This window comes from Labrus bergylta, chromosome 2, assembly GCF_963930695.1.
Source record: "Labrus bergylta chromosome 2, fLabBer1.1, whole genome shotgun sequence".
Taxonomy (NCBI): Eukaryota; Metazoa; Chordata; class Actinopteri; order Labriformes; family Labridae; genus Labrus; species Labrus bergylta.
The window spans coordinates 10,801,628-10,824,797 of NC_089196.1; the positions used below are offsets into that span (position 1 = coordinate 10,801,628).

At 42.3% G+C, this 23,170-nt stretch overlaps 3 protein-coding genes across 4 annotated transcripts; 1 reads left to right on the forward strand and 2 right to left on the reverse strand.

Moving 5' to 3' along the window:
• The first annotated feature begins 711 nt into the window (after positions 1–711).
• On the forward strand, positions 712–7,176 carry pold2 (polymerase (DNA directed), delta 2, regulatory subunit). Of its 2 annotated transcripts, none has more exons than XM_020632941.3 (11): positions 712–827; positions 3,565–3,797; positions 3,894–4,015; positions 4,122–4,245; positions 4,358–4,472; positions 4,556–4,754; positions 4,881–4,961; positions 5,544–5,701; positions 5,808–5,935; positions 6,027–6,128; positions 6,521–7,176. In XM_020632941.3, the coding sequence occupies exons 2-11, from the start codon at positions 3,572–3,574 to the stop codon at positions 6,679–6,681; spliced, it is 1,416 nt and encodes a 471-aa protein (XP_020488597.1). In that variant the 5' UTR covers positions 712–827; positions 3,565–3,571; the 3' UTR covers positions 6,682–7,176. The 2 variants fall into 2 exon arrangements, with proteins under 2 accessions (XP_020488597.1, XP_020488595.1); XM_020632939.3 differs by lacking the exon at positions 712–827 and adding an exon at positions 3,209–3,364.
• nono (non-POU domain containing, octamer-binding) lies at positions 1,224–2,963 on the reverse strand. The gene has a single exon (XM_020632942.3). It carries the CDS (start codon positions 2,830–2,832, stop codon positions 1,513–1,515), a length of 1,320 nt encoding a protein of 439 aa, XP_020488598.1. The 5' UTR covers positions 2,833–2,963; the 3' UTR covers positions 1,224–1,512.
• On the reverse strand, positions 6,847–20,632 carry aebp1b (AE binding protein 1b). The gene is made up of 22 exons (XM_020632938.3): positions 19,813–20,632; positions 18,631–18,792; positions 18,495–18,551; positions 17,142–17,492; positions 15,612–15,686; positions 15,051–15,110; positions 14,848–14,934; positions 13,665–13,736; positions 13,461–13,570; positions 12,973–13,112; positions 12,800–12,884; positions 12,556–12,700; positions 12,378–12,466; positions 11,553–11,676; positions 11,033–11,229; positions 10,714–10,890; positions 10,399–10,562; positions 9,666–10,243; positions 9,405–9,544; positions 9,204–9,303; positions 7,811–7,977; positions 6,847–7,725 (listed from the first exon to the last, which is right to left on the reverse strand). Exons 1-22 carry the CDS (start codon positions 20,063–20,065, stop codon positions 7,354–7,356), a joined length of 3,705 nt encoding a protein of 1,234 aa, XP_020488594.1. The 5' UTR covers positions 20,066–20,632; the 3' UTR covers positions 6,847–7,353.
• Between the last annotated feature and the right edge of the window lie 2,538 nt (positions 20,633–23,170).

The following is a 23,170-nucleotide window of genomic DNA, read 5'->3' on the forward strand; positions in this document are numbered from 1 at the left end:
ATCAGGGAGGGTGAAATGTCATCTCACAGCTGGATGTTTTGACACTAGAAGACGTTTAGTAAGAGACTCCGTGAGCTGCTTAGTCATTTCCACATCACTGACTTTATTCCTTTTCACCCATCTTGTTTATTTAGTGGATAGAAAAAAATGTGAGACCAGTTTACTTTTACTTCCTTCTGCAGACAATCATAAATTGATCCCCCTTTTCCATTCTCATTAGCCAGCGCTTGTTCAATAGAGTTGTAACACCTTATTGCACTCTGTACATACAGACTATGGTTATCACTGAGTGGGTATGTAGGTGTACCTTACCTCATTGTTTGGACAGTGCTGTATTCTTTATTGAGTGATCAGCAGGTTGGGACTCCTCTCGGGTTAGATAAGTCACAAAAACAACAAAAAAAGGAGCGTAAACAGTTCATGACTGCAACAAGAGACAGAAAAGTCAGCACACGCGTCCGTTGATGTTTTGCTGCTCTTACCAAGATGAAGGAAACTTAAAGGATGTTTATGGTGCTGACTTTTCTGTCTCTTTTTAGATGAGTCACAAAACAACTAAATTAATAGACTCTGATCTGCTGACGGGGGGCAGACATCATTACAGACGGGGTTACGGTCATGGCACTATCTTTACGTTGCCACGGCAGGGAAGGTGACAGCATAATTAATAATGTTTTATGGCTCTGCTCCACAGGTTATCACACTTGACTTATATGTCTGAGCTAGAAATGATTACACCTGTCCTCTCCGTGCCGTGGTACTATCTGAAAAGAAGATATTAAAGAGGCCTGGTTTTTCTTTGTTATTTGAGAGAAGATGGCTTAAAGGTAAGGGTATTTACAGCCTTATATATTTCTTAAGAGATCTATTTTAGGAAGTCACGAGTAGATACTTTTCATTACTGTCACTGGAGGCTCATTCAATTTTCCAATCACACTGGGCAGTTATATCTACTTATTTTTTTACTTTACATCATTTTGCATGTTTGACCAGAGATTGTGTCACTGTTGTGACATTATGTTCTGCTTTTAACTGTGTCAATTACATTAATACTCAAACCAGTGCCAAATATCCAGCATTAAAACACTGAACCAAGACCCAGAGTGGGCTGTGCCCTATGTGATTATTATAATCAAAAATGTAAACGTTTAAAAAAAATAACTGAACATGATGAAACAGTGGCAGTGAGTTAAAGTTAAAGACTCTGAAATATCAAACAGAACTCTTTGGGAATCATGAATTTATTCCAGAAAAGTCAACATATCCAGGACAAAAACATTTTTCCTATTACTATGAAAACTACATCAGGATGAGTGATAAAGTAAAACACATGGCTCATTTGGAAAGTTATAACATCTTTGTTCTAAAACAGAACTTGAAAGTACAAATAAAAAGTAAAAAACAAAACAAAAAAAAAACATGCAACAGTGTTTTAAAGTTCATTAAGTAACACTCACTACATGAACTTCAAAATACAGTAAGTATGAAAAGGGGAGAGATTAGACATGTGCTTCAAAATCTGCGTTGCTTGTTAGGTCCATAGTCTCCAGGGGCAGGGACGCCTCTGGGGAAGCCCCCCTGTACTCCTCCGGCCATGTTGTTGTTTCCTGGGCCGGCCATCAAGGGGGCGTTTTCAGCAGCCATGCCTGGAGTTCCAGCAGGACCAGAATTTCCACCCAGAGAGTTTCTGTTCATTGGCATCCCGTGGTTGCCCATATGCATCCTGATTTCTTGCTCCCTGTTTTCAGAGAAGTTACCCCTGAAGCCCTCCTGCTGCCTCTTCATCAACTCCTCATTGCGCATCCTCATCTCCTCCTCCCTCCTCCTGCGCTCCTCCTCCTGTCGGATCTCGGCCTGTTTCCTCTTCTGCACCTCCTGATTGTGGAGCTCCTCCATCCTTCGCAGCTCCTCCTGCCGCCTCAGCAGGTCCTGTCTCATCAGCATGACCTGGTGCTCATGCCTGGCCGCTTCCATCTCGGCCTCCAGCTTCTCCTGCGCCTCCTTCATGTTGCGGTCCACCATTTCGTACTGCTGCTTCTCCATCTCCATCAGGGCCTTCCAGCGCATGGCGTACTCGTACTCGAAAGAACCCGGCTGAGCAAACCTCGGGGGCTGCTCGCGCTCTTTGTGGTATTGCTGGTTTTTGTTTATCAACTTTTCTGACAGACCCTCCTCGTCGTCCAACTGTTCCATAGGCTCCACTGTGACAGGTCGAGGGAAGGCTGTGAGAAGATAGGCACCATCACCACACTTATCCAAAGCCTTTCTCGCAGCTGGCTTTGAGGTGTACTCCACTATTCCCTTCCCTGTTGGCCTCCCTCGGTCATCCACTATGACCACAGCTCTTTCTATCTGACCAAACCCAGCGAAGGCCTCCTCCAGCAACTCGTTGGACACAAAGTCAGGCAGATTTTTCACTGTCAAAGCTGCACCGTGTGTTGCAAACCTCACCCGTATGGGCCTGCCTTTAAAGGGGGTGTCGTCCAGCTCGGCTCTGGCGATCTCAGCTATGATCCTCGTCTCCAGCCGGATGAAGCCAAAGCCCCTCTCCTTGTTGATGAAGATTTCACTGGCCTTGCCGTACTTGGCGAACATCTTCTCCAGATCCTCCTCGGTGACTCCGCTCGGTAAGTTTCCCACAAAGAGCCTGCTGCGCTGTGTGAAGGTTTTCTCCCCCGGCTTCCTGAAGCTCTGCAGGTCCAGGGTTAAGGCCTCATTGGGGTCGGTCTGCTCGGCAGGCTGCTGGCCATTTGTGTTTGATCCCCCGGGTTTTTTGTGGTCTGCCTGGCGATTGGGGCCGTGATTCTGCTGGGGGCCTCGGTTTCCCTGCATCTTTCACAACTTAATGAATACCCGAAACTGAGAATTTGCTCAGTTAAAACACGCAAACTCTTAGCAGGCAGTGGCGCACAAAGAGCTGCGAAAAATGGCGAGCCTGCGTGCTACCGCGACGTTATTATGACGTAAATTACGTGCGACCCCGTTCATTGAATCAGTGACGTAGTTTTTTTTTTTTGCGACTGTAAGAGATTAAAAAAAAAAAAAAAAAGAAGAAGAAGCTAGGCCGGTATCAGTGTGAGTATAATTATTTATTAACCCTTACATGTTAAAGTGTGTGTTCGTCATTTTGTTGAGGCTGGTGGTACGTATATTGTGATTATAATACTGACGCAATGTTTCCTTTTTTCTTTTTGTTTCCCGTACTCCGTACTAAGTCTCGCGAGAATACGCATGCTGTAGCGTTGAGCAGGTTATTTCGCGGGAACTGATCTTGAAAAGGACCCAACTCAGTGTCACCTGGAAATATTGCTTAATATTTGGTTTGATACAATAACAACTGAAGCCGAACTTCGTCTATTAGAAGGTAAAGTCCAACGATCAGCTACTTTAGCAGTCATGTGTCAAACATCGATAGGTTTTGTAAGGGCTCAGTGGAAACAGCGCTGAGTTAGGCTACACAGTATCTTCTTACTGGCTTGTTTATTAACGTGCAAGAAGCTGGACATTAAGTTTTATTTAGCACATTATAGTCATTACTTGTGTCTTTTTTCCCCCTTGCTCCAGGACAGAAATGTTCTCCGACTTAAGCGCCCAGAAGCAGGGCTCCAGTCTGCTGTGTCGCCCCGCCTCCGAGGAGCAAGGGCCGGTGTTTGAGAGGACGTCGCCGGCCTACAGTCCCTGCCCTGAGCGCTTCAAAGTGGGGGAGCGGAGTTTCAGTCGGCAGTATGCTCATATTTACGCAGCAAGGTTGATGCAGATGAGGCCCTTGTTGTCAGAGAGAGCCCAGCAGAAGTGGGGTAAGTTCAGGACATAGTTACACGCATCCGGGACTCCTAAGTATCTTATTTGTTCCCCCCCTGAAATGTCCATTATGTTTGTTTTCTTTCTGCCAGGATCGGATGTGCTTATCAGGAAGCTGTGTGATCTTCAGACAGGGGAGCAGTGTTGCATTGTGGGGACCTTGTTCAAGCGTATGGAGCTGCAGCCATCTATCCTAAGAGAGATCAGTGACGAGGTCTGCAAATATGATACATTCACAAGCTGACCCCCCCCCCCCCCCACATGACAAAATGCTGGCATGTAATTTTGTGTCATGTCTCTTGTTTTCTTGTCTCCTGCAGCACAACCTTCTGCCTCAGCCTGCACGAACCAAATACATCAGTGAAACAGATGAGCTGATTCTGGAGGATGAACTACAGAGAATCAAACTGGAGGGCAAAATTGACAGAGACAAGTGTGTCACAGGTCAGGATATATATATATAAGATGTTACTGTCATACCGAGGATTACAGAGAGACATTAGAGAAACACAGCCGTGAAATTCCTCCTGTATCTCGTTTTTTTTCTTTCTTTCAGGTAGTGTTATTGCGATATATGGAGCAGAGAGGAATGATGGGAAGTTCACAGTTGAGGACTTTTGCATGGCTGATCTTCCTCCACAGACACCAAGGCCGGTGCTCAGCTCTGACAGGTAAACTTGCTCATTCATATACTGTGTAAATCTCAGCAGTTATGGGTCATTTGATTGTCATGGTGTTGTCTTTCAATATCCAGGTTTGTGCTTCTGGCTTCTGGACTTGGTCTTGGTAGTAGTCACGCTGACAGCATGCTGGGACTACAGTTGCTAGTTGACATGGTAACAGGTCAGCTTGGTGACCAGGGGGAGCAGAGCGGGGCAGCGACAATCTCCAGAGTCCTATTGGCTGGAAACCTTCTGAGCCAGAACACCCAGGACAAGGATGCATCAACAAAGGTAACCAGAACTTCTTCAGCTGTGACTCACATTTATTAACATACACAGATTCTAAGTTTTACTCTTTGATTAAAGAAGAAAAAGTGAAAAACATTCAAAACGGTTTTGCTTGCTGTGCATGTTAAGGCAAAGTACCTCACCAAGAAGACTCAGGCGGGCAGTGTGGATGCGATGCGTCTGCTGGATGAGTTGCTGATGCAGTTGGTGGTGAGTCTGCCTTCAGCTACTTGCATCTTTAATTCTTTATTAAACAATTAATATAAGGAGCTTATATGTACTGGATTGCCTTCACATATTTTGCTGTATAGTTACTCTCTTCAGTGTCTCTAGATGTGGCCTACATGTCTAAGTATTCAAAAGAGTCAAAGAGAATTGAATCCCTTTCTATCACTTCTATTGCAATCTGCAATTCCAGCCCAGAGAGACAACAATTAGATTATTGTTAATACATTTGTAAGTTTAGTAAACAAAAAATGTATTATCTATTTAACTTATTTACTGAGCAAGCAGTTTGTCACACCCCTGGCTCTGAAATGTGATGTTTTTTGGAGGTTTCATTTCTTGACTTGAATACTTTTCTGACTTTTATAATAGTTGGTGTTGTAAAACTGACATTTTTATTTCAATTTGTTTGAAATTTGTAATACTTGTAGTTTTAAGGATGTGTTCATATATCATAAGTATTAGAAATAATCCTTGCTAGTGCCCAAATATGGTTGAGCACAAATGTAAGGGAAAACATCATGTGCTTAAAAAGATTAGCGCGTCACTGCCACCTGCTGTTTCTAGGCCTCAGTTCCAGTGGATGTTATGCCGGGCCAGTATGACCCCACCAACTACACCCTCCCACAGCAGCCTCTCCATCGCTGCATGTTCCCCCTGTCCTCTGTGTATCCCACGCTACAGTTAGCCTTCAATCCACACCAGGCCAATGTTGATGGAGTCAGGTAAAATGATACACAATCACCATCTTCCATTCTGCATTTAACTTCAAATCCCAAGCAAGTGTGCAAATATTTGAAGCCCCTTTCTTGTGTTTTTGATTGCTCCAAGGTTTCTGGGCACATCAGGCCAGAATGTGAATGACATCCAGAGGTACAGCAGCACAGACAGTCACCTGGAGATACTGGAGGAAACGCTGCGACTGAGACACCTGGCCCCTACTGCACCTGATACTCTAGGTCATTCAAATGAGTTGATGACAAATAAAACATGGATCCTATTGCCTGTTTGTGCAGTATATTTACACTTTTTTCTGAACATTGTTTTCAGGCTGTTACCCATTTTACCAAAAAGACCCTTTCATCTTGGAAGAGTGTCCCCATGTTTACTTCAGCGGCAACGCCCCAACCTTTGAGTCCAAGCTCTTGAAAGGTCAGTGTATGAAGTTGTTGGACATTCACTTTGTACTTTAATTCTTTATTGAGACTCAAAAGGTTATTTTGATCATATTATTAGCAGGTAAAGTGTGTGTCCTCTTTTAATTCTCTTCTTGCAACTCACCTTAACAGTTTCTTAACCGTTGTGTTCTTCTTTACCAGGTTTTTATTGATATACTGTATATATTTATGTTTATTGGCTTTATTTATTTGTTTTCTATTATTTGTTGATTTGTGAATTTGTTTTTACTATTCTTGGCTTGTTTTAATTGTAAAGCACTTTGTAAGTTGAAAACAATGCTACATAAATAGTTATTATTATTATTTAATTAAATATGTTGTCCTCCTCATACATGTGCAAATAATTAGTCTTCCTTCTCTTGGCAGGTCCTGATGGCCAGGAAGTTCTTCTGGTTACTGTTCCAGAGTTCTGCAGCACCCAAACAGCATGCCTGGTCAATTTACGCACTCTTGAATGTGAGCAGGTTAGCTTCTCTGCATTCGCCGCTGACGAGGATGAGGAAAGTGAGATGAACATCAGTCACTGACGTGTCACGACCTCAAACGTTACGACATGCTGATACTTCTTGGACACTCCTGAGATATTACAAATGATTTTGTCTCTCTTCTGATAGGAGACTGTAAAAAAAAATCATAAAGGTCATTTGATTATGTTAACAAATCAGTGTTAACTAGGAAAGAGAAGACAAGCATTGTGTATGAACAAGCCTTTATTAGAAAAGTCACTCTTTCACCACAGCTGTATCTGAGGAAACGTGTAAGATTCCTTTTTTCCCTCTGACTCCTCTGTTACAAATGCTTTTGTACCTTTAATGACTGCTCATACTGTAAAAAAAAACCTGTCTGCCATTGATGAAGACAGTGTAAATATTTCAACCCTGGTGAAGTATAAAAATGTCATGACTTTGGTTTATGTGCATCTACAATAAAAAAAAAAAAAAAACCTCATGAAGTTAAAGTCTCATAAAAAAGACTGAATGACAGAACAGTGACAGGATGAGTTTCTATGAAGAGGCAGTTTGTCAAGTAATAGATCCACTATTCAATTAATAGAGTTACTATTCTGGAAAGTCCCACTGCTAACATGTAGCAAAGAGAAAAATTATTTGATTTTTCAACAACATGACAGTGGGAACATCAAGAGTTAAGAGGACTGGTTTGTGTTTACAGATGTGTGTGTGTGTGTGTGTGTGTTCATTTTAATAGTCATCTATCTTGTACTCATAGTTATAATCCAGGATGGAGTCTGTGAAACCGCCAGGTGTCGATGACTGTCCCTCTCCTATGACCCACGAGTCATACCAGGATGTGGTGGTCTCTGTCGTTGTGGGAATCGTGGTTGTTGGGGGTAACGTCGTAGTTGATCTTAACCTCATCAATCTCTGTTGCCGAAGGCGACGTAGACGCGCTATCTTTAGCCTCCTCTGCCGCTCACCGCTGAGTCGAGAATTCCCTGAATAAGCAATGTTTCCATTAGCCACACGCCTGTTGCCGTTAGTGACTGCAGGGTACTGTACTTTGTTGTTGCTGTAGCTGAGTCGAATGGGTTTGCTGCCATGGAGGGCCATGATCTGCAGAGACATTTTCAGACACTTTAATAAGAACTGGACAGACAGGCATCGAGGTTGTGGTTAATTCAGCAGCGTAGTGCCTCACCTGTTTGATCCGGTCCCAGTTGGACTTGGCCAGGTTGAAGCTGCAGGCAGTTGCTCCTGACTGATAACCCACCACACACAGTTTGGTCACCGGGGAGAAACCCTCAGCTCGAGCTGTCACACGGTACTCCCCGGGGTTCAGCAGCCGCCAGAAGTCCCCTGTTGGTGCTGCAGTGACAAAGAGAAAACAAATGTTTAGCTTTAAGCAAAGACGGTGCTTCATTTTGTTTCAAGGCACCAGAGTTGAAGTATAGACTGCGTGAAAGAAGTGGAGGTAACCACAAGTAAGTCATATATTTGTGTTTAAAGCATCAATGAAGCCTCGAGTTCTGCATGTTGTCCGTCATCATCTTGTATTTTTGGAACCAGAAGTGATCAACTTGTGATGACATGGTGAATATGCATTGTAACATCTTCATCCTGCTAGTGAGGTCACTGTTGTAAAGACTTACCTGGTACTTGTAGCCAGGCCCTAAACTATATCCTGCTTTATCCTCCATTTTATTCTAAGTGGGACCATCAATCACAAAATTACAACAGAGCATTAGATTAAAGTCGTACGTTTACAAGATTAAATAAGTAAATTCACGAGAATAAAGTCATTAATTTACGATTTGAAATTTGTAAATAGATTTAAATTAGCTATGGTTCAAATTATTATTCTGAAAGTTTGTATATCAGAAGAGCAGCCATCCGCCTCCGCAAAACTGATGAAAGGAGAACCCTCAAAGCCATTTCTCCACCACCAAAGAGACTATTTCCTCCAGGTCAGTTTGGCTCTTTCTTGGGAAAAGCCCTAGATTCTTGCAGTATATTTTCAGGGCTCTGATACTCATGACAATGTGATGCTGACGTGCCAAAAGAATGTATAGTTTTGTATCTGCATAAGTAAAGCCCCAAAACAACTAATTGGATATTTTGAGACCTTGTCAAACTTTTATGTTAAAGCAGGTCATTCCATCGAGAGTTAATACTCAGCCAATCTGTCTTGATTTATAAATTTACTAATTTAATCTTGTAAATTTACGACTTTCTTCTCGTAAATTTATGACTTTAATCTTGAAATCTCTGATTTTTTTCCACCTTAATGTGGCCCAAATACTCCTTCGTACAAAATCAAGATTATGATGTATTGAAGAAGAAAACTAGCCATGAAGACTAGCAATCTTGACCATAACCCACTAAAAAATTAATAAATGAACAGAGAGGTTGGGCCTGTTTCTCATCTCCAATACAATTGGAGCTCTTTTGCAACCAGTGCAGACGCCCCCTGCTGGCTATAAGAAAGAAAGAAGAATTAAGACTGTTGCATTGGCTTCACTTTTGAAACTGAAGGCAATGTCCACTTTTCAATGGTTAAAATACATGATAGCTAAGAAGAAGACATCTTTTACCTGTAGTGACATCATGGTTGACCCCCTCTACAGACACAGTGGCGTTTCCAATAGGGTTGCCCTGCTGGTCTTTCACAATGCCCCTGATTCCACGATGCACCTAGACGCGGCAAAGGGGGGGAGGATAACGGGCTAAAAGATCTTATGTTACCATGGTCCAGCATTGTTCAAATATATCATGTCAGTGTAATTTATGTTTACCTGCTCCATGAAAATGAGCATGGCTTCTCTGTTCTTCTCCCACTCCCTGGCCAAGTCACTCTGATGAGGAAACTTATCACATCCAAGGAATATGGACAGCTCAAAACAATTGGTGTGCAGGTAGCTGAAGTCATTCATACCTAAAGATGTGTGAACATAACATGTCAACCTCAGTGCCAGCACTTCATACAATGTCCACCAGGGTGCAGTAAGTCCATTACCCGCAAACCCAGTAGGTTTATCTTTGTGGCCTCTACTTACTTCCTGTGACTGGCTTCCATTTGGCCCGGTTGACAATGCCGTGCACCCCAGCAGAGTTGTCCCCATGGCAGGAGCCGTGGTAGCTGTGTGTCATGGTGAGGTGGGTGGAGGCGTAGGACACAGCCAGCCACCTGAAGAGAGACTCGTCTGCAATCACCCGGGGCTCATCCTCAGGCTCGCTGTACTGGTAGCCAGCACTTCTTCCTCTGTCATCTTCCTCCTCCTCCCTGTGACCATAACCTTGGTTGTAGCTGGGGTCGTAGCCGTTGTCGTAGCCTCGATCATTACCCTGGTCATCACCACGGTCGTAGCCACGGTCGTAGCCCTGGTTGTAGCCCTGGCCACGGTCGTAGCCCTGGTCGTAGCCACGGTCATGGCCACGGTCGTAGCCCTGGTCGTAGCCCTGGTTGTAGCCCTGGCCACGGTCGTAGCCCTGGTTGTAGCCCTGGCCACGGTCGTAGCCCTGGCCCCTCCACTCCTCCTCTGGCTCTGCATATCCTCTTCCTCTCCAGTCTTCCTCTGGCTCCTCTTGGTAGCCCCTCCCCCACTCGTTCACATCAAAACTTTCTTCCTCATATCTGTAAGAAATGATTCCAGTTAGTAAACATGACTGTAGCTCTGAGAGATTCATGGAGAGCTGCGCAGGGGAAAATAAAGACATATTTAGAAAACTTGTGTAAAGCAAAGAATCAACAACAGAATACAGCGGATAAAAGGGCAGAAATAGTCATACTGTCTCTTCTTGCGGCTGTGGGCTTTCAGGCTCTCAGCGGGCTTGTTGGGGCGTAAGTTGTCATAAGGATAGGCCACAATTGACTCCCCGCCCTGAAAGTTCGCACCCAGCACAAATGGATGGCTTTTCATCCAGGAGATTATGGCCCTGGTTTCCACAGCAATCTGGAACAAAAACAGGAGGATCCACATCACACAAATGGTCGAGCTAAAAACCAGTGTTAGCTCAATCAAAATACTTTTATTTCTTGTTTACTGAGGCCACAACCACATTTATACGGTTATCAAATTCCCTATAAAACAGTTTCAGCCTTACCGAGCTGTTGGTCTCAAAGCTCTCTGGGATGGGTACATGGTGGTTGGGGGTAAGTTTGGGCACCATGCCCTTATCCTCAGCATCCCACAAGATACTGTTCAGGTCGGGAAAGTTCTGGAAGATGTCAAAGCCGGCATCTGTGAAGTGTCCTGTTGTCCATCCGCTCAACTCCGATCCCTGCAGTGGAGGATTTGGATAGTAGACACATGCCTCTAAGTTACCACAGACAGCTACAGAAGGTGATTCACTGACATCTTCTGGATGGTTTTCATTTTTCGGTGCCAGTTTAGTACAAACACGACTATAAAAGATCACTTACTGCTTCAAAGGCTTCCATTTGTCCATCAGGGTTGAGCGAGGGAACCAGGTGGATGCGTATTCCCTCCACCAGCCGCATGGCCCTGGGGTTTCTGTCTTTGTACTCTTTGCACAGGTACTGCATAAGAAGCAGTAGCATCTCCCGACCCACTGCCTCATTTCCGTGAAGACCAGCCGTGAAGCGAAACTCTGGCTCACCTGCAGAGACGACCGAACAAGACTGAAGCTGTTTGTCCCTCAACCATAATCCACAGACTCCCACCTGGTGTTTATTAGGATTTACATGAATCTTCTGTGGTGCCGTTGTGGCCCAACAGTCCTCAGGTTTTCATTTTAACTGAACTCTATTTCAGCCTGTGGTCCAGATAACAGCTGGTTTTGCTCTAGTTGGAATGAAAGCATGCCTAAGGATTTGAATGGTATTGAAAACACTTGATGAAAAAGCTTGCATTATTAAAGTTTTTAACTTTTTAAATAATAGTTCTTAATGCTTGTTTCAAGGCTGTCAGAAATATTCCCACCTATTTCGTGCTCGGTGGGGTTGCCAGAGATGACCATGGCCAGGATTTCCAGTCCCTTGGTGCTGCGGCCCAGACTGTAGATGCTGGTGATGTTGGGACACTCATCGTGCACTGACTTCATGAGCTGAACACATGAAAGACAGAAACAGTTTTATGAAACTGCCATAGGTTAGCTTTCAAACTGCAACACAAGACCTTTTCCACATGTGTTTCATGGCAGCTGAACATCTCTTCAGCTTATTAAATTATGAAAAGGTCATTCTGACTTATATTTTCCATTGAAAAAGCTTTAAAAATCCTCAATAGTGCTGTTTTAAGTTAGGAAATTGTGGATGCTTAGAGGTACATGAGAGTGGTTAGGTCATGTTTCCTTACTTGCTAAATATTTCATAGTTGAAAATATTTTTCTTTTGCTATTTCAACTTTTAAGCCATAACTTAAAGCTAACTGTTTCAACGATAAATCCATACACTACAGTCTTAAATAACCAATTCAGCTGCTCATCATATTTTTAGTTAACACTTTCACCTGTTTAGCATACCTTAAGTTCACTATTTCAGCTGTTTATAGGTCTTATAAAAACAGGTTTTTACTTTCAAACATACTTTTATCAATGCTAACTAAACTGTGTATTCTTTGCAGCTATGTATCCAATACTTTAAGAAACTCATTGAACCTCTTTGTTCACTTGCTAGTGACTAGCTGACTAGTTTGCATTTTAGGTCACATGCATGTGATGATGCTTGAAAAGGATTTGTGTTAAAGTCTCGATCAGAGGAAGGACTCTTTCTTAATCAGGGTGTGTGTGTGTGTGAAAATACTCACAGTAACCATCTCTGTGTAGCTGTGATGCTTGAACTTCAAGTAATCTACTGGAGCCACTTCATTTTGCCTGTACTGAGCATCGACTGGATCTGTCAAGGAAAAATGAGCAGGTACATATAACCTATGTGTGCAGGCTTTAGTCACATGGATGTACGGTGTGTTCATGTGAGAGGCTCACCAGGCAGGGGGCAGCCCAGGACCTCTAGCCTCATACACAGAGAGCCGTTCCAGCTCTGAGGGATGATGCGGATGTAGCGAGCCAGCACCGGCTCTGCCAGCTGGTTCATCACTGGAGTGTCTTTATCGCTGTTTCCAAAGAACAACTGGATGAAAGACAGGAGGGAGAAAAGTAAGCCAGGGAAGAAAGAGAGAGACATAATCCAATGTGCCCAAGAGTGTGAAATGATTTGATGTGAACTCACCCAGTCTGAATATCCATCATGGATGGTTGTCCATTCTCTGCTGTCGTTGCTGAAAGCCAGGTAGTAGGACATCACAAAGTCGTTCCTGGGAAGAGAAAATACAAGGTGGGCAAGATGTTTGATTTAGAAATGTAAAATTAGGTGTGCAATTCTTGTGCGTGTTGGTTTCATACTCATTTATGGAGTCTCGTCCTTGTGTTATGACTCCCGTGAACTCTGTGTCCCTGCGAGCATCAATCTCAAACCAGTGGATCTTGTCCTCTGAGTTTGCACACCACGCTCCTCCTCTCATGTTATCTTCATCATCTGAGCCCTAAGAAGCAAAGAGGACAGCACGTATGACAAATGTCACCTCATCAAACACTGACTTCAAAATCATTTGACTCTCACAGCATTTGAGCTTTTCTAATTAAACACGAGCTGTGGTAAGCAGAAATTTTTAAAAGATTTATAAGCTGTGTTTATTACTCAGCAGCTCAAACGATTCTTAGACTATAAAGTTTAAAAAAAAAAATCAAAGCAGCTACTGGAAGCGACAGACTCAGCAAAAACAGTATTTTCCAACATGTGTCTTGTATCTGGTGTTTAATTCGAGGCCCGGCGGTGTGTAAGTGATAGCTGCAGTGTATGTACGACCAGTTGTGCTCTGATCGTTGTCTACCTGCATGTTCAGTCTCGCCCTCTGCGGTGCAAAGATATACTGAGACATGGAAGAGGCTGAAAGCTGGTCCGGCTCAACCTTATGGGACTCCATCCCCAGGGGTGGACAATCTGCCACGCAAACAGAGAAAATCAAATGATATGTTAATCACATTAGCAAAGCTTGTGCGATGTTTTCCCAGAGTTGAACAGACAGTAGACTTACTCTTTGGCTCTTTGAAGACACGTGGTCTGTTCCTGGCTCGATCCTCTGCCTCCTTCAGCTTCTGCGCTCTCTCTGGAAGAGGTCAGAAAACAGACTTAATGCAAAATAAAGTCGTCTTTCTTGGCTGCATATTTCCTCTCTTTCCCTCTGCCCAGAAATAATCTAGGAACTCATCATTATTTTGCAAATTTCATGCGCCAAAAATTCACAAGGGGACTTGGAAGGTTGGAGTTTGGAGAAAAACAACCCAGATGTTGTGATTTCCCTCCTAGTCTCTGATCAAAATCTGTATCATCCTGACCCAGAGAGTTGACTTTTAAAGAAGACTAGCGCCGTCTCCCATTTATCACTGTCTTTATTAATATTCTGACACACTTCTCTTTGTTGCTCTTTGACATTGTGGTTCATAGCTGGTTGTATGGCTGCCAAAAGGTCTTACTGACTGTGGGAATGTAAAACATGTAAGCTACCACACACACATGTTTAAGCAAACAAACACTTGCATCCATTAGCATACACTGATGTGTGTAGGTGGAGACCCACATCTGCCTGAGTTGTCAAGGCACCCCCAAAATCCTGGGCGTTTGCACAAAGTTATTTTTTTTTTTAATGCTTTTCTCCTCAGCTTGCACCCAGATTGCAGTGAAGCGTCCACGCAGGAAGTGTCCTCTGACGGTGCTATATATCAGTGTCCCCTGGCTCGCCTTAACCACCAGCTAACCTCTCTACACGCAGTAGACACGTGGCACTAAAATTACAACATCCTAACTCTGTAATCCCTCTTTGTAGTATCTTTTCTTTATTATCGCTCGCACTAATCCTCTGCATGTGGATCATTCTCAGTTCAGCTCCGCTTTTGTTCGCTCTGCTTCAGTCTGGCTCACAAGAGACTTCTAAACTTGCACAAATAATCTCTATTTTGTTTTGAAAGCGTGACCTTTTGTCCCTGTCATGCAAGTTAAAGCATGTACCACAGGTTGTACATTAGCGTTGCAGGGAATCACATCTGCATTGTCTTATGACGGAAATAGGATCCCGAGGAGTGATCACTATGGAGCGCTTATCTGGGGCACAGGCCGTGATCCTTGCTTCAGTAACGACAGGAAAGTATGTAGACTGACATGATTTAGCTGCGTGAAGTTCTGTAAGGAAGAAAAAAAGATCCATATGTCAGTTTTCTTACCTCTCTCTTCTCTCTCTCTTTCTTTTGCTGCTCTCTCCCGTTCCTTCTCCATCCATTTGTCGTCTGTCTCTCTGTCTTCTTTCCTCCCTGTTGAAATAAAGACATGGATCATTTTATAGAAATAAATACACCAACAATGGGTTTATTCATGACTTTCTAGAATGTTTGCTATCTGTTAAGAAATTATGTTTGTGTCCACGTACCATATTCGTCATAATCTTCGTACCACGTCCCTTCATAAGGAGAAGAGGTTGTCGGCTCCTCTGTGTTATAAGAAAAAAAACAAAAGTGTCTCTTTCAGTCATTCAGAACCACTGCTACATTACAAGTCAGATGTTATTAAATGAAGTGGTGAGATGTGTAAAGTTTTACAGTTAAGTACAGCCGTGGTTTATTCAACCACAGCCCCTGTTGTCTGTTTGGATACCACTGTGACGCCTACCAAGTCATTCAGCTGCTAAATCTTTCATTTACAAGAATATAAACAGAGTTGTGATCTTAAGACAGGAAAGTTTTGTCGACTCAGAGGAACAAACAAACCCGCCCACTCCTGTTTGGAAAGTAGGGCAGGTTAACTCTGATGTTATTCCCATGTGTTGCTCATGATTTGTCATCCACACCACATTTGAGGGCAGAGATGGACGGGACATCTTTTTCAAAAGTCTGATGATTTTTTTCAAACTAATAAACTGTGTAACTGAAAATGTTGATTGATGGATTTGATTGGAATTGAATTTTCAGCATATTTCAGTGACAGCAGTTACCTGGTAGCGTTTCTACTTTGATTTCAGGGCTGACCTCTTCACCATCGGGGAATGGAAGATTATCCGGCACCTCGACTGCAGGAGTGGAAAAAATAAAACATAATACAATTTAAAAAGGTCAAACAGAGGAATGATTTAACAGAGGTGGACTGAGAAACAGGAAAGTAACAGAAGAGGCTGAAACGGGCAAGTGTGAGTGAATCAGTGGAAAGGTTGGAGGAGCTGTGGTACGGAACAGTCTGCTGGAAACACACAGTAATGACAACATGTCCGGTCGGGTCCGGATAAGTGTGACTGAACCACACTGCAGTTTCCAACATCTGATTCTGTGGAAAAAAAAGTCAGACAGTGCTGAATTCAGGTGGACAGAGTCTGGAGGCGATATCAACCATAAAAACTTTTAGCATCAATACTAAACTTCAATTCTTCTGGATCATTCTGGATCATTCTGGATCAGGTATTAGTAATGCAGCTTTATTTGGAAAAGGTGTTTACAGTGTTTAAGGATTATTCCAAGCTTAAATAAGAGAAATATTAGGTTAAAAATGTGCAAATGATGTCATTAAATGTCCCTCTGTCACCATAGACACCTGAAACTTGAAATCATATCAAACAGTTTGTTAAAAAGTAAAGATCCATATTTTGACACAAAACTTTAGTTTGGGGCAGCACATTCAGACTCTTGCTTCAACAGCAGTGAGTAGTTAAAATGTTTTTGAGCCAATAAAATTCCATCTGTCCTGCTCTAAAAACACGTTAAATCATGTTATTAAGACTCATTGTCAGCTGAAAGTATCGTTCTTCTACCTATCACGGTCTTCTCTTTAGAGGTTGTATTAACATTTTCCAGAAATTTGTCTTTTTTGATGTGGGGAAAGTTACGTGTCTGTTTTCTACAAGTCTTCCAGATGAGTCATATGGTTTTCTCTGTGATCAAATTAAAGACAAACTCATCCATGAGGAGATCCACTATAACCACTTCCTGCTCTACATCTTTGAAACACATTTCAGCCACACATTTCAAACAGGTTTCAGTGATTCATGATTTACTGTTCGCAAACAGTAGTCTCCTGAAAATGGTAAGAAATAATAAATGCAGTTGGATATGATGTTAAACAAGTAGATGCAATATAAAATATATAAGTTAATGGCTCAACTTAAGCTCTACCATGTGTCCATCTGTTTTAAAGCACACTTCTATTAGCTGAGAGGACAAACTGTCTCTGAAGTTGAGTAAAGTTAAAAGATTGCACAATTCTTCCTCAAAATGTTCCAGGGTTTAACATATTATCCGGTCTCTCAGTTCTGTTTATCTCCAAGAATCACTTACTACAAAAAAATATCGTAATAAAAAAGGATTTTGCAGGATACATCAAAGAATACTTTGGCTCATATGTTTTCCTTTTTTCTTGTAAAGAATTGAATCTTTGCACCACTTACTGGATTATTACGGCTTAATTGTTCTCATGTTTGATAAACTGTCCCCCCACAAAAATCCAGGAAGAAAACAAAGCAGAGAGTCAGACTTACAAGTGGCATCCCAGTAATCACTTTCATCTGTCCCAGCCTTCCCATCAACCTCTGGGGCAGGGGGTGTGGGATCCGGCTCTTTCCAGTAGCTGTCATAGTTATCAGTCACTGGAGCGTGTGGATTTTTCACATCTTGAGTCCAGTAGTCGTAGGAATCAGGCGCTGGGGTCAACTGCTCTTTCTCTGCTGGTTTCCAGTAGTCATCATAGCCATCTGTCACTAGAGCAGCTGGGTCTTCTTCCTCCGGCTTCCAGTAGTCGTACGGTGGATCTGTGACTTCGGACGGAGGCCTGGATGGTGTGGGCTCGGCCTCCCAGTAGTCATCGTCTTCTGGTTTCCAGTACTCATTGTCTGACAGAGAAACAGATCACTGTTGGTGGGCAGAGACTACTAGACTTAAATAATTTGTCTGTTTTTCAAGTTTATACTTAGAAATAATTACAAACAAACACTTTATTAGAAGTGTAACACAAGAGGCGCTGTCTGCAGAGCATGCGCTCCAGACACAGAGACTACAGTCCTTGTGTCACCGGTCACACTACCAGCTGCTGGTCCTGACCCTATTTGATGCATGTCATCCCCCACTCTCTCTCCTCACATTTTCTTTCTCTCTATAGCTGTCCTGTAAAATAAATGCACCCCCCCCCCTCCCAAAACCATGAACACACAAGCAACCATGACTAAAGTTTTTCTTTAAACAATGCATGCTGGAAAAACTACATTTAAGACAGTTTTAGGACAGTATGGCTTTGACGTCTAAAAAGTACTGGTACAAGCTATTTTTAAAAATCCCAATTCAGTAACTGGATTTGAATTTGTGTGTTTAGGTAAAGGAAAATTGAGGGGTCCAAGGTCCCCTTCCTAAGGGGCTGTTCACAAATGATTAAGGTCAGCAAAGGGATGGGTTTTGTTTTTCTTTTCTTTTCTCCTAAGGGAACTTCATTATTTTCTTGAGAGCAGAGGAGGGCCTTTTAACTTGTAATAACTTTTAAATTGACATAAACAATGTGACATCACTTGACGTAAGGGCCCTCTGTAGCCACAAATTGCTGGATTCAACATGTTTCATAGTAAACCAAAGTAAAGTCCTGTAAACAGACTTGTTATGTTTAAAACGGGTGGAGTTCCCCTCTAAAATCTTTATTCTTTTCCTAAGTCGAAGTAATGGTGGAAAGTTCTACCAAACTAGTACTATGGGTTTTTTTAGGTATTAGGAGAAGGATCTTGAAGTCTTTCTAGGACAGGCGATGTCCAAATGAAATAAAAATCCAGTGGGTGGGTCAAATCTACAAACTGCAATATAAGAATAACCACCCTCTGTTGCCGTATGGTTCCCTATTGTGTGTCACTCACCTACATCAGGATAAGCATAGTCTGTGTATGGCTCAGTGGGTGGTTCAGTAGGGATCGCTGGAGGCATCAGAAGGACAAAAGGTCAACATCAAGTCCAAATTCATTCATACCCATTTCCTATTTGTTATGTTTTCACCTGTTGTGGTTGGTGGGAGAGTCGTGGTCGTCTGCCTGTCTTTCTTCTTTCCCTTCTTTTCAGTTTTGGGCTTTTTGGTGGCATTTGGATCTTTGTTCTTCTTCTTGTCCTTCTTCTTCTTTTTGCCTTCTTCTGGAGCTCTTCTCACTCTTCCCACAACAACTGACAATAAAAACAAAAAAGAAGGCAGGTTTCCCAAAATCACACTCAGTAGACTTTTGGTTAGAGTTCAATTAAGCACGTCACACTCATGAACAGAATAAATATTCATGCATACATTACCTTCTTTTTCTCTGAATTCTCTGCTACATAAGTCCCATATCACCAGCCCAATCCCTCAGGTGTAGTGAACTTAAAGTTAATCCTCTTCTTCATTAGATACATTCTTTAAGCAATCTCTTGGATCAAGATCTCCCAATACTCCCAAGATCAGATGCCAATTCATCAATTAGTGAAAGTACTGATTTGAAATCCAAAGCCCATGTAACGTGGCTATATATTTTGTTTTTATCATTCAAGAGCAATATGAGAATGCAACTGTGCAATTATTACTTTCCTGCACTGCCAGTGAAAAGCCAGACAGCCAGATTTCATTTCAGTGGCTGCTTGAGGTCTATCAGTATTTCCCTCTGAGGTTGTTTGAAGTTCCGAGACACTTTCATGGAAAACACTTCTCTGTCTTTCCATTAGTTGTGCTCCATTTACCAGGAGTCAGTTTTAATGACAGAAAATCTGTCTGGACACTCGTAAATGTATCAGCGTCACCTCAGCAACATGGTAATACTGAACATAAACCCACCAGTTATACTATTAAAGAGCTTCTTTTATCTGATGTGTATAAATCACATTTAAAGCTAAGGCGTTCTTTTAGCATGAGTCAGCATTAATCATGCAGCAACAGACGCATTGGAGAAGGTCAGTATCATAAGAATCTGCCTGTGAGATTCTTGACTCTTTCTCTCTTGTCTGGTTTGAGCCAAAGAAATGCATTATTCAGTCCCTGCTGTTGAGAAGGTAACCATCTGGACTTTGTTATGTTGTTGGAGCTGTCAAAGACTGAATGCTTGTGTCTGTGTTTGGTCAAGACATGTGGGAGCTCAGAATATAACTAACTAGCTTTGATGTCTTGTTCGTGTGGAAATGTTTGTTTTCTTAGACACAAAATGACGATTCTAAACTCACCTGCCTGTGCAGCCTCCTTTGTGTCTCTTTTGTCCTTTTTACTCGTTCCCAGTGGATGTGGGTCCACTGTGAGTCCATGTTGCTCACTTTCTGGGTCATCAAGGGACTCGTCTTGTAGCTGATCCGCTGCCTGCCTCTCCCCTTCAGTCACCCGGAGAGTAAATATCCCCCCTGCGCTCTCCCCTTCTCTGGGGATCAGCAGGCAGCACAGGGCCAGCAGAGCCACAGACACAACCACAGTCTGGCTTTTCATACCTGCTTCTCGTCCAACTGCACAATCCTTTCAATTCAGCCTTCCAAAGCTCAGTCCAACTTTGTCTTTCCACCAGAAAATTCCTTTTCTTCCTTCTCTTGCAATGTGATCCACACTTTTACTCCAGCAAGGAAACTTCTGCAGCTCCACAGCCACAGTGACAAGCAGGCTCAGAGTGGGCTAGACGGAGATGGAGTGGGAGGGGGGTAGGGATCTGCGGGTTAGGCAGGGAGGTGGGTTTGAGAGAGACAGAGGGAGATAGAGGAAAGCAGCAATCCAGTCTAATGAGTAGACTGGGTTTCTAATTGCCCTGCAGCAAGGGTCAGCTGAAACAACACAGTAAGGCCAGAGGATCCCCTTCACCTGGCCGACGAGTCACAACAGGTGCAGGGCTCAGACAGGAGGTGGGGGTGGGGGTGGTGGTGGGGGGTGGGCAGGAGGGCAGGTGAGGCCTCAGACTCAAGGGCTTGCACCCCCTTAGAAAGAAGACAGCTCCTATTTTGTATGAGGTTCCTGTTGAATTCCTTGCTGGAGAGCCTTCACCCTGCAGACCCACTGCAGAGAGGAACAGCAGGAGAGAGGAGTCACTCCAAGGACCCTGAATTCCACAACAAGAGGAGGAGGAGGAGGAGGAGAAAGAGGCTACAAGGGTGGATAAGGATTTTGTGTGTGTTAACAAAACCAAACACTGCTTATCATCAGAGGGAGGAATATAAATAGAATGAAAACATTCAGGAGAAGAACATACATCTGCTTTCAGTCCAGGATTTGTTTTAGTTGGGAATTGATCTTTCTGCTCTGTCGTTCTTTCCTCATTGTGTTGTGAAAGCTCTCATTCCGCTTTCTGGAGAAAAGGTTATGGCAGAGACTGGGGGCCATGGAGGAGTACACACACACACACACGCACGCACGCACGCGCGCGCGCACACACACACACCAGGAGAATTGTTTCAGCAGATGACAGAATTATAACCTTTTAAATTCAGTGTTTTCTTTGCACCCCCCATCATCTTACTCCTCCTCTGTGTTTGCAGATCCTGTCAAGGCCTTCAAATGCTAGACTTGTAGTATATTTCAGAGTCAAGATGGTGACAGACATGACTACATTTTTAGCTTTGACAAATTTTAAACTGTTAACATATTCATTAAAATAGGAGTTTATAGGAAGTGATCCTGCGGTGCATAATATGCAAACATGCAATCAACACAGGGGAAGTGTATGCTGCCTAGGATTCCCAAAATCTTCACCAACAGTTACCTATGACACATTATTGTCCAGAAAGGCCGTATGTGTACATAAAGCCGAGTAATCAGAACATTGTGCAGCTAGAGGAAAATTGGCACAGAATTGGTTTCAAACTGAGCAAGTTTTCAGGTGAAAACAGTAGAAGGTAAATACAAATGAACACACCCGCTAAACAGTTCAGTTCATATATCACAGGCTTGTATTTCAATATTGCATTTAAAGAAACACTGTGGAGAATTTAATTGTAAGAAAACGTCATTGCAACAAGCAATTAAATCGCTGCAGGGTATGACTAAGGCTGCAAAGTATGCAGCAGATAATTCAGACTACAGTAAGGTCAAGCAGAGGCCTTTTCAACTGGCAAGGATACAGACACACACACACACAGGGGAGCTCTCTGGAAACTTCTTTTTCTTTTCTGTTCCAGCCTGTTCCAAAGTACAGACAGGAATCTCTACCCATGGGCCTTCATTGATAAAAGCCAGAAGAACGGAAAATAATGTGAACAATTATGTAATTATAAAACATGGATTTTATCTTATTTATAGATATAAGCTTATTTGTATAATGGAAGGGAAAGGGTCTCTAAACTCAGGGGATCCACCCTCTATAACACAGGAAAGTAGGCTTCTTTGAAATTGCATTCATTTTTGTTGTTGTCATGACATTCTTATGCGTTACCGCATTTCACTGAAAAAAAGGTGAATTTCCTCATTGACTTGACAGCTGTAGAAACTTATTTGATTGGTTTGTTCACCTTATCAATGGAGACCTTCATTGTGGAGATAAAGCTTTCCAATACAAAACATTCCTTCGACCGCATAGGCCACTTCAAAATAGGAGTTTTAACCTTTGAAATACAGAAAATGCACATCATTTTTATCTATGTTTAGTTTGCTTAGTAGTTTACTTTTCACAAGAAAAAGTAGTTTAGCTTCTACGTAGCCCTTAAGCGAGCTTGTTTTAATGTACCTTGTGGCCCAAAGTGGCTAGCTTTTAAAGGTATCCTAATAATATATAAACGTTGCAATAAGGATATAATATTAAGAGTAATTTATCATAAATGCTAGAGAGTGCTCAAGAAATCCTCAGCAAAGGCTCGTTAACATTAGCTAGCTAACGTTAGCTTAACAAAGGCTAAGGTAATTATCGCACTAGAGAGAGCCAATGGTATGTTTTGTCCCACTGGTTATAAGTCAACCTTTAACTTTATATCTTCTTATTTTAAAAGTTACACTGTCTTGTTTGCCTCAGTAATGATGCAAACTGTGTTGGCTGAAGTATTTAAATTATATTCTTGGGGAAAAGTAAGAAAATCATTATTAAACATGTTGCTACAAGTTATTTAAAAAAGTAAACTACTACGAAGCCTATTTTAATTTGTAATGTGTGCATTTTTTGATTATGCTGACGTTTATCATTACTTATTATAGGTAGTTGAATGTTACACTTTCTATCAAGAAAGCAATTATATCTTATGTTTCGTCTTCATTTTTAAAGTATCTTTAGGAAGGCCTATATATTTCAGCACAATAGTCATAATACTGGCGATATGGCTTGGATATAAGTACTTCCATTTAAGTTAGATTTCTAATACTTTTCACAGTTAAGAGGATGTCATTTTTTACTTCATTTGAATGTTTAATGGATTGATGTATGTGTAATATCTTTCTTTATAGCTTGGTGTTGCTGTTTTGTACACTATAATTTAACTGTGTAGACCACACTCAGCACTAACACATACTTTAGTTTAATTGTAATGCATACAAGATAAAGCACACTGCAGACTTGGATTTTAGTGAATCTGACATCCCTTTTATAAGTGTCTTTAAATTCCTATTAGTCAGATTAAGTTTGGA

Bases quoted from the DNA above. Each gene is read 5' to 3' on its own strand.
- nono (XM_020632942.3), bottom strand. From the start codon at position 2,832: ATGCAGGGAAACCGAGGCCCCCAGCAGAATCACGGCCCCAATCGCCAG.
- pold2 (XM_020632941.3), top strand. From the start codon at position 3,572: ATGTTCTCCGACTTAAGCGCCCAGAAGCAGGGCTCCAGTCTGCTGTGT. The intron at 4,246-4,357 runs GTCAGGATATAT...TCTTTCTTTCAG, and splicing joins CAGAGACAAGTGTGTCACAG to GTAGTGTTATTGCGATATAT. The intron at 4,755-4,880 runs GTAACCAGAACT...GTGCATGTTAAG, and splicing joins ACAAGGATGCATCAACAAAG to GCAAAGTACCTCACCAAGAA.
- aebp1b (XM_020632938.3), bottom strand. From the start codon at position 20,065: ATGAAAAGCCAGACTGTGGTTGTGTCTGTGGCTCTGCTGGCCCTGTGC. The intron at 14,935-15,050 runs GTACGTGGACAC...TTATTTCAACAG, and splicing joins CGAAGATTATGACGAATATG to GGAGGAAAGAAGACAGAGAG. The intron at 9,545-9,665 runs GTAAGTAGAGGC...ACACATCTTTAG, and splicing joins ATGGAAGCCAGTCACAGGAA to GTATGAATGACTTCAGCTAC.